At 40.2% G+C, this 20,570-nt stretch overlaps 1 protein-coding gene across 1 annotated transcript; it reads right to left on the reverse strand.

Moving 5' to 3' along the window:
- Nucleotides 1-12,321: 12,321 nt before the first annotated feature.
- gdap1 (ganglioside induced differentiation associated protein 1) lies at nucleotides 12,322-19,939 on the reverse strand. The gene is made up of 6 exons (XM_023276075.3): nucleotides 19,753-19,939; nucleotides 18,657-18,846; nucleotides 17,921-18,094; nucleotides 15,763-15,857; nucleotides 13,799-13,913; nucleotides 12,322-13,635 (listed from the first exon to the last, which is right to left on the reverse strand). Exons 1-6 carry the CDS (start codon nucleotides 19,909-19,911, stop codon nucleotides 13,283-13,285), a joined length of 1,086 nt encoding a protein of 361 aa, XP_023131843.1. The 5' UTR covers nucleotides 19,912-19,939; the 3' UTR covers nucleotides 12,322-13,282.
- Nucleotides 19,940-20,570: the final 631 nt, after the last annotated feature.

Genomic DNA, 20,570 nt, shown 5'->3' on the forward strand with positions numbered 1-20,570 from the left:
CTTTTTAAGATGATTTATTCATTCTGAGACCTGATCTAAACAGTCAAATTAAATAGCAGAGAGATATTATTGGAAACAAAGCTTAAAAGTCATGTGACACGTTTCTATTTGAGCCCCTTACACAGCCTCCACCATCAGGGTCTACAGCTTGAAGTATCCCATGTTTCTTTCTGGCAGATAAGAGTGGAAAGGAGGCAAAGCTCAAATGTGGGGTACAAAGTAGAACTATAAAAAGTGGAAGATCTGTAAAGAGTTTAGTGTTGTGAGTCCACTGTGGTCTGTAAAGTCAAATATATATAGAACTGGACACCTAAAAGTGTTTTGTCCTGTTGTATAAAGTACACGTCATTTGACCTCTATATATTATCAATAATTTAAACTTGGAATATACAGTGTGCCCATGTCATTCTTTTTTCTTGCTTTCAGGTGTTCTTGCCTCTTTCTGTGTCATCAATGACTGAATACTTAAAAAGCAATGTTGTTTAAAGCAGGACTGCAAACCAGGCTGAAAAGCAATGTTTCGCTGCCCTCTCTGGTGAAAACTTTTAAGTGTGTCGCCCCTGAAAGAACCGGTAATGTGCCCCCTTTCAGCAAATTATTCAAAATCTCATATATGCTCACAGTGTGTCTTTCAGTTTATCAGCTCAAAGTGCTGCAAAGATGATTAATTTCAGCACAACTGTATAACCCCTGGTTTTAAGGCTGTTCTAAACAGGCTGTTTTGCTCTGAACACCAATGAGTTGCTGCTGTTTCTGGCCTCCTCAGGAAGAGCATGCTGTGACTTTCAGTGCAGAGCTGTCAAGCAGAACTTGAGCTGGATGACTGTTGGTTAGTTAGGTGTCAAATATTTCCTGGTTTGAATTCTGATTGACCTGTAAAGCTGGGAGTTAACTAGCTATGAGAGAACTTGAGAAAAGGCGGTAGTAAATGTATTTACATCTTCTTACCCCATGGGATCTTTAACATCAAAAGAACTTGAGAATAGTATCTTCTGGACTGATGCGTTCTAAATTGTCTGTGGGTGTGAATGTGAGTGTGCTTGGTTTTTTTTGTCTCTTTATGTGGCCTTGTGGTGGACGGCTACCTGTCCAGGGTGTCCCCTGCCTTTGCCCTAAGTCAGATGGGATAGGCTCCAACACCTCTACATAGGATTAAGCACTGTATATATAATGGATGGATAGATAGATAGATAGATGGATTGGTGTATGTTGTCAGGTTTGGGGGACTTACCGATCAAGATCAGTCAAATTATTATAGGTATATGATAAAATAAATTCAGTTATTAAAGGTCAAGATTTTGTTTGAGATTGTTAAGTTAATTTTTAACCTCAGTATGTGTGACAAAATAAAACCAGCTCAAGGTCCACTTATACTTTTTCAGATCATTCAACCACATTTGATACAATTTGATATTGAAAGCAGATACCATTAGCCATCAGTGAGCACCAACCTAAAACCGCAAACGTGATTAGATTTGGAATGGATTCAAATCCTAACAGGAGTGAATAATTGAAGGTGAAAAATCAAGGAGCTCATTCACAACTGATGCCAATCTTTGAAACAAGACAGGCTATGACCTCTCAAGCTGTGACGTAGTTTAAAACTCCTGAAAAGTTTGTAAATGGGCCTTGAAGTTTGTTCTTTCATTAATTTGATCAGCTTCAAAATTCAACATGCAACAGTGCAACATGCTGACAAGCTTCTGCCAATTGAGGGCAGCATGCTAGCAATATTGTACCACATATGGAGTGGCCTTCATCTGTAGTCCATGTGGTGCTCCCTGCAGGAAACTGGGTGGAGCATGAGTGGTTTCCATAGTAACAACATTATATAACCTTGTCAAGCCTACATGTCTGTTTTAAAGCAATAGTTTGGTTGTCGGACATCTTCCTTCTGTGTGTAGTTTGCTGACCTTCCAAAATTTAGTGCCAGGGGTGCGCAAAATAAGAGGACAGGTGTGATGTTTGTCGGCATGTCATATTTTCTTTATCCGTTAGCCATAAATTAATAAATGCTGACTTACGTGAAAAAATCTGAGGTGGTAGTACTGATAAAATTACCTCGTAGTTTGCCAGTAACAACAACAGTTACCGCTACTAATTACACCCTGGCAATGTTATGTGAGTTCTTGAAGCACTTGCATTTACTCTCCAGTTAAAATCCATATGGAAGTTTGTTGTATTCATTCCTTGCCTGTGAACCAAGAGAGGCTCAGCAGCTATAAGATGCAACAAGACCTTCAGCTACAACACGCACAGCACATCTGAAAGCGTAACTCATTGTTATCATTTCTCTTCCTCTTCAAGGTTCATCGTGAAAAATTCATTTTTCCAGCAATAGTTTTGAGATTGAGAACTCCAAGTAGAAGAAAAAAAGTCTTTCTCCTCTCGCCTGGTGTTAATGGGTTCAGGCTACTCAGAAAAAAAGCAGACCTCTAATCCTCCATGGATACAGCCATGTCAATAAAACCCTCTGCCATTTAATACCTTTCTTTGTAACAGTGAAATACTGCAGAGATAGGCTGCCAAATGAGAAAACTTTAAAGCCTTTTCTCCAGTTGAGGCTGCATTTCTAGTTTTGCTTTACAAGTCAACAGAATTGAAATGGGCTTCAAATAAACAAACACAGAAGGACTGTGAATAGATCTCTTTGTTTCTGGTCTAGGGGTCACTGCCATAAAGTTTTCTTCGTCTCAACCCAACACATGCGTTGATTTGGAAATCTCAGTGATGTAGTTACAGTAATGTTTCAGAGATGGAAAGTATAGCAGTGACCTTTGGCATCACACAGACCCACTGATTGAATGATGGTGCTTCATTCATTTCTTCCATTTATCATTTAACATTCAACATACAAAAGCCATTGTGCTTAAAGACTTGCAGCTGTAATTTTATTATTTTATTTTAATATTGTTTTCACTCTATTGATTTTTGTTTCTTTCTTTCTTGGATGATATTAGGTCATACAGAAACATGCAGTTCATTCTCGATTCTTTCTGCAGCAGTTCTTCTGGGTATATCCTTTAGAAGAATAGGGATCCAGAGGAGAAAGTGTTCATCGTAAGACAGCAATAAAGAGAAACGCCGGTTTCCTGGGAAGCAGTTATGAATATGGCTTGTATTGCAGTCTTCTCTCTTCATTTCCTTTGAAATGTTTTGTTTTCTCCTCAAAATACTGCACCATATACCTCCTGCTCCCCTCTTGTGATCTACACCTCTCAGGCATTTGTAAAGCTGACAGACCTTTTATGGGAGATGTTGTATGGGAATATTTCTATGGCTGTGAGCCATGGCCACCGAATATAATCAATGTTAATGATATATGGTAAAATACGAGCTCCCTTGGTTGCTTTTGAATGCTGTGTGGCTTGGTGGATTGTTCATTTTGAAACAAGTGTTTCTCATTATGTCGAGTATTGTGCTTGGCAGGGAGGCCGCAAAAATCCTGCCAATGCATAATCTGCTTTCCAGTGCCTGCTTAGAATACCATATATAGTTTCACCTGTTATCCTGCTCACTTCTCAGAGATAATCCACACAGTCAGCATGTTTTCATTTTTCACTTTGTTAAATTTGAAGAAGTATGTTATGGCTGATATCCAGTGAAACAAAGTGTTTCATGCATGTATAGTTAATTTAATTTAGATTCTGATTACTTTTTTGTTGTTTTTAAAGTCCAGATTCACAGCATAATCCTCTGAGCTTCGTGGTTTGTCCTGAGTGACCTCTACAATTTGTTACAGTATGTACTACTATTTGACCTAATATGCACTTTGGAGCAAGTAAAATCTTAAATGGTAGAGTAAGGACCTAAATAACAATAATGGGCCTTACAACTCTTATTTAAAAGAGCAAAAACAATATGTTCTTGCATCACACAACCTCAACAAGTGTGACAGCACTATTTTGATCTGTTGTGATCAATTTTATAATATCTCAACATTAGCTTGCAATTATTCAGCCTTAAATATCCTCCCAGTAAATCGTCTTATCTGGCAGCCATCTTGAAAATAACATGTTGGTTTGTAACAGAGATGTGGAATTTGTGACACGCCGATGCGAGTATTCTAGCTTTGACCCATCTCTGTAAATGGAACGTCTCTCTGAAGATAAGTGGACATTTAAAGAACTGTACCACCAGTTCAAAAGGTTGCAGGATCAGAAATAACTGCAAATCTCAAAAGGCGTCCGTCCACACAGGCTGCATGCAGAGAATCAGAGGTCGTCACACAAGCACACAATGCACAGCCTCCCTCAAAGATTTGTTTTCAAATTGTCACAGAAGTTTTCCCCCCAGGAAAACATTTTTGCAACAATAATCAGTTTCTGTTATTGTACTCAGTCCTGGCCTCTACAAGTTCAGAGAGGACAAAGTGCCGTTGGAGCACTAACTGAACCACTCGGCTGATCCTGATCAGTTCGGTTCCTGACTTGACTATTCTTTGCTGCTTTAACATTGAATTTCTAAATTTGTGCAATGTTTTGTGTGCGTAGCAATTAATATGGATGTTGGATACTGCATGAAGAGGGCAAAAAAATAAATCAGTAGTGACGCTGCAGAATATAAAAACAACAGAGATCAAACGTCTAAGAAGGAGGCAATTACAATCAAATTCTAATAGAAAATACCATCTAATAGCACCACTCTAACAGAAAGGACCACATTTCTCAAACAAAATGAAGCAACAACAAAGAACATTGCGAGTGTGTGCATGCATGTGTGCAGGAAACTGTGTTGGGCTTAGCTAATTGATCTGTGATTGAGGAAAAATGCTTCTTGTGCACAAAAATAAAATTACATCGATAAATCAGCCAGCCATTTTTTTAATATGCTTGTGTCCATCGTGCATATTCAGCAATAACTTGTCAGATTGGCCCCTCTGGATTTAAGCAAGTACACCACTCGTAATTACGCTAGTCCAGAATTCATGCTTTTCCTCCAGTCAATGGTCATACAGCCTTTTTCTAAGAAATGAAAACCAAACACGATGTGGTTGTTCCTCAGCAATAACTGTGCTGATCACTGCTGATGTCTGACAATCTTCCAATCATAATGAGCTCTATTTCAATACTGAAGCTCTGAGCACAAAGATGTCACCAAAGCTGGTTATGCAGAAATTGATCTTGATGGTTGTGTGTAAGATTTGGAATTTTAAATATGCCTAACCATGCTGTCTTTGGGATAGTATCTAGTTAATTAAATCATGTCACTGCATGCTACTGATGTGCCCTCAGTGTTAAAATCAAATTATAAAGCAATAATCCTCATAAAATTCCATTAACTGAGAGGAATAAAGGACTTTTTTCAAGGATATCTCATGGAACCTTTCTGCTGATGTCTGCTTTGTCTGCTGACAATCAGAGAAAATACCTGAGATAATCATTTCTGCTCTGCTTTATGTCCCTGCATTACCTTTAAGCCTGTGTCAAACGCAGGGGCAAGTCAGATACTTATACCTCTTATCTCACTAAAGCTGCTGCGGAACCATTAAGTCTCTCTCCCTCCTGCCCTCCCTGTTTGATACGCTTTGAAATACTATTTCAGAATGTTCTCAGGGGCAAAGCAAGCGTCTAATAGCTACACTAACTGGATAGGACAAAGTAGGCCTATAAATTTGACCTAACTATGTGAGAAACTCAGTAGGCTGCGCAGACCTTTTGCTGCTGTTGCTGCTGACTCCTCCACCTGTACACCTCATACCTTCTAATTCAGTGGAGTAGCAAGTTGTCTCTCTTCACCTGCCAGCAAGGCGCTTCACATGGATGACATATTGTGCCTGCAGATTTAATGTTACCTCTCCAAACTGGGGGCCTCAATCAACCATAGAATGACAAGGCAAGAACATGATCGATCACCAGCTTCCCACCAAATTGCACAAACAGCTGGGGCTTGTTTGAGCTCATGTCATTTTCCATAAATATCTCAAATCAGGTACCTCAACTAGTACGTTACCTTGATTGACGTTAACAAGTCACTTTGATGGGGTTAAAACAGGGTGGACCAACAGTGTACTGCAGTAACCTACACATAATGACAGCAACAGAATTTTATCAATCTGGAATAAAGTTATTAAAATAAAAGATTAATAATGAACTTTTATTGCATTTCTGAGTGATGGTGAGCACTGTACATTCTGAAATTATACTGCAGTTATTAATCCCAGTAAAATGCAATTATTATGATATGTGTCTTATTTGCAACGGTTGGCAGAGGGTTGATATCGGTTTCTGTTTCTGTGTATAGTATAGTGTAAGTATATGCTAGATTGGTACAAGGACTTAAGGTGACTGGAGGCAGGTAACCTATTCCAAAAGATGAGGAATGCAGCTTCTAGTGAAGAAAAATGAGCTGTCTTGTTTGACATATTGCTGCTTAACTGGCCTGCAGCAGTCATTGGGTCCAAAATCATTTTCAGAATCACAGTTTTCCTCAGAGTTGGAAGGGATGTGAATCCTGCACCTTCATTTTGAGATGAGGACTCCTGCACTCTGAATTCAGCCAGCAGGCTAGACTAGATGTAAATTATAGCATAGTGTCTTTTTTTATTTAAATACAAATTATGTGCCACACAAATGTGGAAGCTTTAGAGCAGCTTAAAGGAACCACTGACTGAACTAATCTGACAAAGATCTGAATCTTAAATGATCAAAAAACAAGTAAGTTAGCAAGTAAACCCAAAGATACGTACAATATCTGGTGTTATGTGGATGAATATGTGCGTGTTAAGAATAAATTTTCAACTTTCTTTTGTTACTTTACTCTCTGTCTGATTCTCCATATATTCCATGTCTTCTCTTTGTGTTAGCAGACAACAGGTGTTATATAACATGTCTGATTCCCTGCATGGAAGGTCAGACCTAATTCCCTCAGAGTGGAAGTGTTCGCAGCATGAGAGGTGGGCTTGATATTTACACTAGGATCTATGGGATTCGTGCAGCCACCCCTCACCGGGTTTTTTCACTGTGACGCACACAGCAGGTGCAGCAACCTTCGCTAACCTTTGGAGCAAGACAGACAATACTTTATAGCAACAGTAGCATTAGTCTGTGTCCAGCTGACACATGTTTTATCACTTTAAAGAATAAATCACTCTGATTTAATTCAGCAACACCTGTCAAACTTGTACTTTTCCACGCAGAGCTGAAAAAGTTGGAAAAATGATTTCTTCCCTCACCTCAGATCCCTGCTGATATCATTGCCTAATTTGCATGGTAATGGTAAACCCATCATACACAGAAAATTCATTAACGCAATAAAAACCTGACGGTGTGTTTGACTTGGCCACATCTGGCCAATTGAACAGAGATTTATAATACGGCGGGTCCGCTCCAAACGGAGTTGGGTATCATCTCTCCTGCACAGCAGTGTTTATGTAGGCCAAGTTTAAATATTTGAGGAGCACATGCGGGGATGAATGGTGGCACAGGATTTCATCATAAAGCTGTGAAGGGCGAGCCAGCGGGGGGTCATTTTAACAGTAGTGTCAACATCATGAGATGCCACCTTTGTCGACTCAGCAAACAGACATTGCAGACACTCTGAAAGGTGGTGAGGGCCGCTTTCTGGAAAGGGTTGGCGGTTTTCTCAGAACGGCTTTGATAGTGCCAACAGACCACGGACATCTTACTCTCATTGCTTTTAAAAAGTGTGTCCAAAGTAACCATAAAAGGGCACATAACAGTGAAATGGAAGAGAGTGGGGTTTAGGACTTATGCAACGACCCTGCTGATTGGACATCAGTGACAGGATGTTCACAGAGGTAGTCCATGTTGCCATGTCATTCCGGTATCTACAGTGTCACTATGTAAAGTCACTATAAGGAACAAATGGTGAAAACATGTGAGAACTCAGGGATGAGATGGGTTATTGTCAGGGTTAGAGGTACCACTAAAACATTTCCTCTTTCCTGATTACTTAACTGCTCCTCTGCTTTATATCACGGTTTTCCCTCTTTCCCCTAGACAGTTCCTACAGTATCCCATCTTTCCCGAAATCTGCTTCTACCAGGCTCACGGGCTTCAACTGCAGAAAGTCTGTGGAAGTTTCCATGATCCCACTCACTCAGTTGAGTCAGGGAAGAGCCACATCAAGACGGCTGTCAGCGACTGCTGCGTGGGTTTTCTGTTTACCCAGCCTGCCTGTCTGTGGACATCCAACACAACTCACACATCATCACCCCACTGTCCACCTGCCTCACTCTCTTCACACAGAGTTTCAATTCAGCAAGGAAGGCCTGCCCTAATAACACAATTATAACTCTAACGAGAAAAAAAAAATGCACACAGTAGCTAATAGTTCAGCACGGTCTTTTGTCACAGTCATTTCAATTTTGAGCTCAGCTTTGTCCTTGACCCCTCCTTTCTCCTTGCATCACCAAGCATCTTATTTCCATGCATCACTCTCAGCCATCCATACACACTGTACCACAGGCCTCCATCTCTCTCATTTCTGTTTGTCTGTCTGTGGGCACGTATGTCTGCTGGGGGTTTCCATGCAACTCTCCGTTTCCAAAACAGACACCTGCACTACTCCACCCAGCTCTCCTGACGTCGGCATTCCCTACTGGGAAAAGCAAAAAGAGGAGAGCTGTGTTCAGAGAAAAGTGAGCTCATGGAAGAAAAGGAAGGAAAGATACAGACGGAGTTGGTGATGGCTTGAGGCAGACTTGATTTTGTTTATTTGAATGGAAGCAAAGAGACTGCATACAGTTCTGTTTCAGTGGTCTGACTTGATGCCAGTCACCATCTCTAAGGTTGACCAAAGAGGTTTAAAGATGCTTGAATTTGGAACACAAATAATCTACCAGTTGGCTGCTGTATTGTAGCACAACAGAAGCTTTGGTGCCGTGGTGCCTCGACTCTAATGCCACATCATCAAGGACGTCAGCCACAGCATGGTGTCTCATTTTTCACACACTAGTATTCACCACAGAACCTTTGACACTGCTTTGACCTGACTGGGTACAGACAGGCAACGTTTGGAGGTTTCTTAGAGCTTACATGAATACCTGGAAGCCACCAAAGTCTGCTCCATCTCACATCCCCTGCCAGTCCCACAGTTAAGGCAAATCCAGATCATTAGGTGGCCATATGTACCAATAAAGGCATCAGTGTGCTTCAAATGAGGTGCTTGACATGAAGAGCCTGTCTCTGACCACTTTTGTAGCTTTTTTTTGGTTGGCCAGGTGCACAGAGGTGGGAAAGTATGCAGGATTTGAGCTTCTCTCTCAAGCTTTATTTTTTCCATTCTTCACATAGCTTGCATTACTTTTGTTGTGCACCCAGTGCAAAGTAATGGAAGCTGCTGCCTTCAAGGCACGACTGTCTGAAAGCGTGCGTTGATATCCGATGAGATTCTCATCCTTCGCTGTGATTCACTCCAACTTCAGCTGCAGCTTCTGAGAACACTTTTGTGTTCAGGCAACACATCTTACAAACATTTGAAGCATATTGTGTCTTTTACATTTCCTCCTAGATCTTTCAGAAGGAACTGTTCTCCTAGAACCTGATCTTTTTTGAAGACTTCCTTTTGCAAAAATCTAGTTTTCTGCCTTGTTAACATGTCCATCAAGTGTACATACCATTATTTTAATAATATTGGATACTGCAGTGTACCAATGATATTGTCAACAAAACAGATTCAGAGTTCCAAAAATAAGGAACCAGTTTTATCAACAAGCAGATTGGGGATTTCCGTATCATTAGTCCTCAGAATTGTTCTGTTGGTTTGAAAGTGTATGGCCGAAAGTTTAACTTGGTGCAGAGTACACTGCAAAAAAAAAAAAAAATCTGTAATCTGTAACAGTTTTTATTTTTACGATGTTTTCTGTATTTTATTTTTAAAAAGACAGCAAATTTGTATGTCTAAAGTAAGATAACATGAAAAGACTGTAACTGTAAATAGACATAACATAACTACATTTTTTTGCAAAAACAATGAAATTTTTCTGGCATTAGAATAATTTAGTTTTGTTATTTTATGAATGGAACTGTGTATGAATGTATACACATCAAGCAAAAACAACAACACATGATCTCATGTAAAATGAAGTATAGAATATTTATTGTAATTATGGAAAAATTGCATATTTCTTTCTTTCTTTCTTTGGTGTCCTAGCTGCCATAATTTTCTCATTTTTACAGTATAGTTTTCACTGTTTGAGCAGAATGGTAAGTGAGCTGGTGTGCTCAAGGTGCAGCGCAATGGAAGACTGCATGGAGATGCTTCATAGATCTGTGCAGTCTGGAGGGAACACTGGTTTAGATTTACATCTATACCATTTCAGGGCAGGAAGGGATTATTTTACTGGGAAAAAAATGTTTAACTATATATATTTAGTCCACATAGATGGTTTCTTAGGGGTTAAATAATCAACTGGATGGAGAATTTAGTCTTTAAAAATTGTCACGACAGCTTTGGCACCAATCCCAGCCTAATTCACTGTTAAAAACCTCATTGAATGTTTGGTCATACTAAACTTTTTTATGTTGTGGTAAATCTGGCCAGCCGCACGTTTCATATTCATTCATATTCTACTAAATGTAGAGTCATTAGCATCATCTCTTGTCAGAATCAGTTTAGCAATCTGGCCCCAAACTTACTTGACAGAAACATTTTCCAAATCGCTAGCTGATCTAAATTCTGCACATTGTAATTTGGGGTCGTCACAAGTCCAACATTCATAAACCTGATTAAATGATGATCGATAGTTACTGCTCAGTAAGGAAACTGAATTCATGGATTTGGCAGAAAAGGTCAGACCTGCGATCCTCATATTAATAAAAGCGAAGGAAGAGAGCATTTATTATAAGTACTGGAAACATGTCCTTTCAATTTATTTGCTAATTTATCAAACCCAGATCCTATAAACATTTGCCCCAGTGTTTAGAGCGATCCAAATAGTTTTGCTGCATGTGTCTGGCTGAGGTGTTCAGGGCTATTAAATGATAGAGTTATAAACTGACTGCTCCTTCTTGTAACACATCTAAATGACTGTGCAACAAAGAAAACACTCACCATTGTTGGAAAGTGAGGAGAGAGCAGATCTTTGTTAAATTATTCTGAACCACCTGCTGGATTTTAAACAACTGAATAGCAGGATGTCAGGGCCAATCATCCGAACAATATGTGATCACATCCAGCTTCAACAAGAGGTTTATTTTGTCAGCTGGCTGAATCACTTTTGGCTGCAAACATCGCTCCAACATATGGCAGTGCTTACAAAAATTAATCTATCCACTATTCATCTATTCACTGCACTGCATGGCATCCATATTACTCTGCATGTAGTTTTATGAAAATACTAGTCATTTGGAAAGGAAAGAAGTTTCTGAGTGTGCTCTACTTGCCTCTGAATTATGGGGTGAAAGTTCCCATAATTCTCACAGGGAGGAGTGTTACTTGAGGAAGCACTGCCCTCTCGTGGAGACAATTATAGGCGTCTACTTACCACTTTTAATGTGGAACAGACAGAATAATGCATTTTGAACTTCTAATTTTATTGCAGGAGTAGGTCGTGTTTTTCCTTTTTTTTCCTTGATATAATAGTAATTATTAATCTTGGATATAGTCTAGCACTCTTCATATTAAATCTATGTGTAGGTGAATGTTAATATTATTGATATATTAACCTATTGTGTCACACAAAGTAGTTTTTTTTTATAGGGTTTCTGTAGTGAAGTGTAGTGCACAGGGATTTCACAAATGAAAAAAATGATTTAATACTGAAAATGTAATTCACTAACTTTCCAACAGTACAGGAGATGCATTATGCATTTAAACTGTATTCATGACTTTGGCCCTTGTCACTCAAACTGGCACCTGTGTGATACAACTCTCGAGCAAAAAAAAAAATGATGTCATTTTGGTTGCCATTTGCAAAAGTATGATTTTCCAGAGCTAACACACTGGTATGAGCTTATGGTCTTTTGACATCTCAACTCACATGTGGCTTTAACACGTGTGAGGCATTTCTTTGACAGCTACACTACCCAGCTCCTTGGACACTGAAAACAAAGGCCAGACTTTGTTGAAAGGTCCTGCATGAGTCTGTTTAATGTGAGGCTGAGCTCACGTGAGGAGGAGTTAAATTCAAAGCTGAGTGTATGTTAAATGTCAGTGTTGGCGTGGAAGGTCCCGACTGGAACAACAGATTACTGTAGATGTTGATTTACATCCAGACTATAGGAAATGTGAGCGCTTTTAAGCTGTTTTCCAATTGAGTCTTGTTTAAAACATGCACAATACACGATAGCTTAATAAATGAGCTTGTGGATTTTTAATGCATTCTACATTATATTTGAATGACAGGAAACACTGGAGCTTGTTTGAGAGCAGTTTAATTTTAGACAGATGTTGGACATAATGGTCTGTATATGTAAAATAGATGTTGCCTAGTGAATCTACCATACATTGGACCATTCGTTATACAGATAAACATAAATTAGTTTTATTGACAGATTCGTTTTTGTTATGTGAAGACTACAGTTGAAACTGCAGTGCTGATCATGTTCAGTGTTGGCAAATTTGGTCACAGAAAGCACACTATAGGCTTTGAGTGTACTTGTTTTTAATTTCCTAACATGCAAATATTGATGTCAATGAAAGGACAAATGAAAAACACACATTAGGCAACACATATAAGTACACAAAAAGATGTCGCTAGAGACCATATTGGTATTTTTGCACATTGAAATCCATTTACCATATGTCAACTATTTATTTTATGTGGGATTTATACATGTAGTCTCCCATTCTTCTATTGTTTTAATTACTTTCAGTACAGTCTGCTTCATGTGTTTGTTTATGTCTGATTGCATGAACAGAATTCCTATATTTTCAGGTTTGCCAAAGAGGAATGGTGCATTCATGTGCAGCTGTGCTGTAAAAACAATCTTCCCATTTAGACGACCAGAGCAACTTTCTGCAATCATATTCCCATTGTCTATTCCAGACCACCCATGTCTGCGTGCACATGTGTTGGCATACCTGTCATACCTCCTCCCAAACCCTGCTTGTGAATTTAGTGTTGTTCAAATGCTACCTCACCACATCTGGATCAAGGCAAAACATGCAAAAACACCATTACAGTCCTTCAGGTCAATGCTTTGGTGTATAATGCAGCAATCACAAACTCAGGATGGCTAAAAGTGCATTTTGTGCAACCAGCAACACGGAAAACAATATTAGCAATGTTTAATAATTGGTCATATCTGTGTAATTTATCTTTCAGTGATTTAAATTCCCTTCACCCCACTACAGTCCCAAACCACCTCAGTCTCCTTCAGCTGAAAGCAGTCAGTCTCTTCTTCATGTAGAGAAAAGCGAGGTATGTAGCTCCTCCCAGGATGCTTATCAACAGAGTGGTGCCGACAATAACCGGTGCATTCTTTCTGGCCACACGAAATGCAACAGGAAGGACAGCAGAGATCAGGATGTTGTTGACGTGGCTCAGCACTCTCCTGAAGGCCGGGCGCTCCACCACACGCTCGTAGTATGTTTCCACGTTGACACGGTTACCGTTGCCCCAGAAGCGGCGGGACAGGCCGAGGAACTTCAGACGGTGTAGGGTGACTGCCAGAGAAACGTCGGCCATGCTGAAGAAGTCACCGCACAACCAGGATGGCCTGCCTTCTTCTATGTGTAGACGAAGATAAACAATAATGTAAGAATAGTAGAAAAGACAATATTCAGATAAACTGAAGAAAAATACTGATGATAACGAGTGGCCATTTCCACATTATTCCTTTTATTATATATAAGGTAATAGTAGTAGTAGTAGACATGCTGTTTTGGGTACCTGGTGTTTCCTCCACCCTCCTCTGTAGCTCTGTCTCCACCTGGTCCATCACACTTTCCAGCTCATCCAGAAGCTTCTTCAGGTACTTCATGTTGTCGTGGTCAAACAACTTGGACTACAGAAACATTTGCACAGATGAGTACCCAGCACACATTTATTTCTATTACTCATTGCAAAAGGACAACTGTCAGTAAAGGGTGTAATATTTACAGACTGGCTGCCAAACTGAATAACACAGAATAGTTGTAATGCCTTTGTTTTATGCCTTTTTAGGCCAATTATTTTAGCCAAAAAAAAAAAAAAAAAAATTCATAAAACTGAAAAAATACCCAAAAAGTGCAAATCTACTAAAAAAATCTGCACCTTCAGCTGTGGTTTGTATAAGCAAAAAAAAAAAAAAACCTCTATTTGATATTTGCAGATTATTATTTAAGAGGAGTTAATGTTTTGTCTGTTTTACTGTTTACAGTACTCAAATCAAAACAAAACATTCATTTACAATTTGATCCATTAAAATTAACAAATTAGCACAATTAAGAGCTTGAATTTAAATCATAAAATATAATACAGACCCCTAATCTAAAGTATTCCCTGCTAATTCTTTCAGTGGCTGCCCAACTGGTTAGTAGTTAGATTGTCTGTGTTTTGTTTTTCATCATGATTGGATTTAAGTACTCAGGCACTGAAATAACAAAACTGATTTTACTATATGCTGGTTTGTAAAAAAAAAAATAAAAAATGGTGAATTCAGTTAAATTAATTAAATTTCACTCATGCTGGCTCCTCCTCCTTCTTTACCCCCTGTGTGTGGTTGAGTGAGCAGCTATCTGATCAGCAGCAAGTCAAGAAACCTGTGCTCACCTGTCTGCAATCAGCTCTCCACTCCCTATAAAACCCTGCCTCAGAGCTCACTTTGCCAGATTGTCAGTTTTTGCACATGCTGAATGGTTCCCTCATTGTGAACAAGTCACCCGGATCACCTGCCATCTTCAGCCTCCCACTGGATTTCTCCCTCCGTACACCCCCCTGATCTCCTTCCCAGAAGATTCCTGCCGACCCTTTTTCCAGCTCTGATTTGTCAGCTAAGTTTATCTTGTCAGTTTCATTTGCTGTTGCAAACTCATTCAATCCTAGTAATTTTTATTTTTTAGCATTGTTCCTAGCAGTTCTCTGTACCTCGTTATACCAGATCTTTCCCCAATTATTTTTTTGCATTGTGTATTTATGATTATTTACTTATGTGCATCGTCTTCCTTGGCCATTTTCCTGAGTTTTGCATTTTGGAATTTAGTGTTCAGTTGCTATACGTTAGCCTAGCCTTTTGTTTATAGCTTGCCCGTTACTCTTTCCATGTCACATTGCTTGTTAGTTTGGTTCCTGTTTTTTGTATGTAGTATTCCCTGTGAGTTTCACTGATTGTAAATAAAACCACAACCTCCCACTTACTGACAGCTGGCCATTGCTAAAGGATCTCACTTGCTTGCCAGCTCCAGTACTTTGGCACACCAGTGTCCAAAAATCACTCCCTATTTACATGCACTACATGTACTGGCTGACACTTTGCTTAAATTCTAAATGTATACATTCATTCACTAGATAGTGGCGTCACAAAAGTCCATCATGAAACAAAATGCTGTGCATAGTATTTGCATTTCCTTTTCCTAAGAAACTGCTAATGCAATAAACCAGATGCAAAAATTACTGTCACGTTGATTTACTGCTACTGAGTGAACAATTGTGTAGCGAGCACTGAATGAGTGAATAAAATAATTTTGAGCATAGCTTGTGTCTCGACAACTGTGACGTGTCTAGAGCCCAGAGATTACAAAACCAGAGGGTAGTCAATGTGGCCATGGCAGCAGAAGGGTACCACTAGTTTTGGAGTAAACAATCTTTTGTATAAAACACACATTAAAAAAACCACCAACAGCAGTTTTGCTCATTTGATACTCAGAAAAACTTACTTTCAAGCGCCTCTGTTTTGCTACATAAGCATCTTTAAGCTCTGGGTTCTGCTCTGCCAGTTTCTTCAGCTCAGTCTGTGTGTTTCCAATCTGTGCTGTGACAGAAAAATCACAGGAGCATGTTAGCCATGAGGTACACAGCAGATGTAATTTTATCACAGAACTTTACAATGAAATCATTTTCATACAGAAACAGTCAGTGATAATGATATCAGCCTCTATGTGTCAAATTGTGTGTGCAAACTCCATCTTATCAGGTAATCTTTCATTTCCTCTTCTAATCAGGTCCTGATGGAATCAGCTCCAGACTCCTTAGAGACTGTGCAGACCAGCTCTGTCAGGTGCTGCTGCACATCTTTAACCTGAGCCTGAGTCTGGAGAGGGTTCCTCTGTTATGGAAGACTTCCTGCCTGGTTCCTGTCTCTAAGACCAGGAACCCCAGGGAGCCTAACCACTTCAGACCTGTGGCCCTCACTTCTCATCTGATGAAGACCATGCAGAGGATCGTCCTCAGGAACCTCCGTCCCCAGGTGAGCCCACATCTGGATTCACTGCAGTTCGCCTACCAACCGAACATTGGAGTGGATGATGCAGTGGTCTACCTGCTGCACAGATCACTGACTCACCTGGAGAAACCCAGCAGCACTGTGAGGGGCATGTTCTTTGACTTCCCCAGTGCTTTCAACACCATCCAGCCTTCTCTGCTCAGGGTGAAGCTTGAAGGAGCAGGAGTAGACTGTCACCTGGCTGCTTGGACCATCGACTACCTCACCAACTGACCACAGTACATGAGGCTTCAGGACTGTGTGTCTGATGTGGTAGTCAGCACTATGGAGGTCCACAGGGGACAGTGCTCTCCCCCTTTCTCTTCATCCTAGACACATCGGACTTCCACTACAACTCTGGGAGCTGTCACCTCCAGAAGTTCTCCGATGATACAGCCATTGTCGGGTGTGTATCTGAAGGGGACGAGTGGGAGTACAGGATGGTCATCTCTGACTTTGTTGACTGGTGTGAGCAAAACCATCTGCAGCTCAACGCCAGAAAGACGAAGGAGATGATCATCGACTTCCGCAGGAGGAGGACACCTCAGACTGCACCGGTGAACATCCAGGGTTTGGACATTGACATGGTGGACACATACAAATACCTGGGTGTTCACCTCAACAATAAACTGGACTGGTCACACAATACAGAGGTCCTGTACAAGAAGGGCCAAAGTCGTCTCCACCTGCTGAGGAGACTGAGGTCCTTTGGAGTGTGTAGGACTCTGCTCAGGACATTCTACGACTCTGTGGTAGCGTCTGCTATTTTCTATGCAGTGGTCTGCTGGGGAGCAGGGAGCACTGAAAGGGACAGAAAGAGACTAAACAGACTGGTCAGGAGGGCTGGTTCTGTCCTGGACTGTTCCCTGGACTCCATAGAGGAGGTGGGTGAGAGGAGGATGTTGGCAAAGCTCACATCCATCATGGACAATCCCTCTCACCCACTGCATGACACTGTGGGGTCTTTAAGCAGCTCCTTCAGCAGCAGACTGAGACATCCACCCTGCAAGAAAGAGCGCTATCACAGGTCCTTCATCCCATCTGCTATAAGACTTTACAACATCAGCATCACTGGCTGATGTTAACATAAACTGGACTATATCATTACCACCCCAAACCATAAAATCTGCACAGCAATTCTTGCACTGCTACATCTTTGCACTTTTTAAACGTATTTTTTTCAAGCCACTTTATATTGTGTTGTTTACAGTGTGTCAATACTGTACTATTTCATTCTCATTTCTCATCCCTATACATATTGTAAATATTACTATTTTATTATTATTTTCATCATATTTAAAGAAAGTATAAAGTACGCTGACAAGGATCAAATAAGTCAATTAATCAATTTACAAATAAGAGCCACCTCGCCTGCCAAAGTAAGTTCCAGCTTTTAAAGTAACTTTTCTGCACTCCCTTTGCTCGATTTCAAATACAAAATTTAAGAAGGTAGGAAAGAATTCAGGATATGCAACAGTATCAGTTCACCACAGAAAAATCTGCACAGCCTCCATGACATTCAATAGAAGGAGCAGCTGAGTGGAAACTGTTGCTTACAGCATGCTACTGTAAGAACTGAAACTTATACTGCTGTGCATCTCAGAATGTCTTACTTCGTATGCATGTGGCAGCGTATGCTGGTATGTGGGAGTCCACAGTGATCTCAGGGTGGAGGATGCAGCCGTGGGTGTAGGCATCCATCTGTAGCGAGTCCAACAGCTCTCTGTAGTGCTGCACTCTGAGATAGTACGTACTGCCCTCTTCAGGGACCAGCTTGGGAGTGCCCTCTACAGTTATACAAGTCATGAGAAAGAAAAAACAATGTGATTTACTGCTTTGCGACCTCATAGTTTGTTTTTTTACACCACAAATAAAACTAAAAATGCAGATAAAAGGGAAGTCTACCACAGAAAACAGAGTCTAGTTAAAACAAATGATTCTATACACCACCAATGACTTGGCGAGATCAAATGAGGACAAGTTATATTTTTAGATAAGATTTCAGCAGGGAGTTTTTAAACACACTCAAACATCTCCATGCTTACCAGAACTTCCCTCCTTTTAAGTAGACTGGTTGCAGACCCTTAGAACATAGCTATTGTAATTCAGTGCAAACCAAGAGAAAAACAAAAATCAAATCAAATATACAAATGTGCAACAAAAAATACACCAAGCAAGAAACAAAAATGAACTCAAGTAAACAGTATCTTATAAAAAAAAAATAGCTAAATCAGTTCAAATTAGCTGATTTCCGGACGTGCTACAATTTATTATTTACACTGCTATAAAGGACAACTTGAGGCTGCAGTCTAAATGACTGGCAGCCACTTTCACTTCATTATATCTCACCATTGAAGTTCTGCTCCAGGTAGTCCATAATCTGTGTGGGGTCACAGATAACATTGTCATCGTGGACTAGGACAGGCACCTCACCAGTTGGATTCAGACGCATGAACCATGGCTCATTGTGCTCACTGAGTGGTAGACTGACATCATACTCCACACAGTGCAAACCTTTCTCTGCTATGGCCAGGCGGACCTGAAAAACAACAGCTGTGAGTGCATTGCCTTACACAAATATCTTTGATTTGTGGATAAAGCAAGACACATATTCAGTTTATTGTCATGGTGGATAGCAGAAATCTGGAAAGCTGGTATAAGTAGTTTGTCTCTTTTCTTACATTAATTGTTGCAGCTCATACAACTTAACAATATGAAAAATAATATCAAGTGCACCATAATCTCAGTAAACAGTCTACTTTCATCTCTTGATAACAAACTTTGCTCCCAATTCTCCCATTGTGAAACATTCTTATTGGCTTTTCTACTGTTAAATGCAGATGCTTGGAATTTTTATGGACACGTGGTATTTCCCAAACACAAAATGACATCCTCATGTGTCTTATTTTGTCCACAAACCAAGGATATTTCACAATTTTGCCTTTTCTCTTGCATATTTACAGATTATTTGATCATCAAAGTCTGAAATTAATTGACAACTAATTAATTGATCAATCGCTGAAGCTCTAGCTATCTTACACTAGAAATACAATAATATTAACTCAGTATAATCTATCTAATCTATTTTAATCTCTTAATCAGAGTTTTTGCTTCCCTTTCCTTTTCTCTTTTTGCCACTGGACAATGAACTGTCGTGTTTTTAACAATATATGATAAACTCAGATCTGTGCAGTGAAACATGATGCTGAAACGTTAGCATAGCCAAGTAAACACTGCTTGCACTAAAAGGTAGACAACCTATAAGCAAATAGTTGGTGGGTATTAATGAATCAAACATCAGTTTCACCAATGAAAACAGAGAAGAAATGGTTTGTATGAAGCTGAGCTGTAGCTCAGGAAAAGAGCCATTTTACGGCTTTGTAATTAAAGCTGATGGGAGCTGTCCACTGAGCTGCGGTGCTGAAACCTCACCACACTTCCTCACCTTCTGGGAGTTGAAAGACTGCGTCCAGTGGTACAGAGTTAATTTAGATTCGCGTTGCTTTGCCACTGTGCCACATTCTCGTTGTTCGTCTTGTGCCGAGCTCGTCTCTAGAAGAGCTGCTTGCTCTTCCTGGCACTCGGAGCTGTTTTCGGACGCCATTTTATCTGTTAGTATTTTAGGGGACAAGTGAGGACAGCGCACCACAGCTCGGGCGACGACTTACTCCTCCTGCTGGCTCGGAGTTGAACGTAAAATGGTACATTTCGATTTTGATTTGATTTTTGGTTTAAATATATACATCGACTAAGAAATACATTTATTTTCGCATATAGCTTAAGTACAATGGTCTGACGAACTGCATTAAGCTGTTATTTGCATTTTGTACGTGTGACGCAATTTAAAAATGCTCTTCTGTTTCTTCTGCTTCTTCTCCTCCTCCTTCTTCTTCTACTTTCTCTCCTCCTCCTCCTTCTACTTTTTCTTCTTCTTCTCCTCCTTCTCTTTCTTCTTCTGCTTCTTTTTCATCTGCTTCTCCTCCTTCTTCTGCTTCTTCTTTGTCTGCTTCTCCTCCTCCTCCTTCGCCTCCTCTCTTTCTCCCCTTCTTCCTCCTCCTCCTCCTTCTTCTTCTCCTCTTCCTCTTCCTCCTCCTCCTCCTTCTTCTCCTTCTCCTCTTCCTCCTCCTTCTTCTCATCCTCCTTCTGCATCTTCTGCTTCTCCCTCCTTCTTCTGCTGCTTCTTCTGCTTCTTCTGCTTCGTCTTCTGCTTCGTCTTCTACTTCTTCTTCTCCTCCTTCTCCTCCTCCTTCTTGTTCTTGTTCT

The sequence above is a fragment of the Amphiprion ocellaris genome, chromosome 22, assembly GCF_022539595.1.
Source record: "Amphiprion ocellaris isolate individual 3 ecotype Okinawa chromosome 22, ASM2253959v1, whole genome shotgun sequence".
NCBI classification, from domain to species: domain Eukaryota; kingdom Metazoa; phylum Chordata; class Actinopteri; family Pomacentridae; genus Amphiprion; species Amphiprion ocellaris.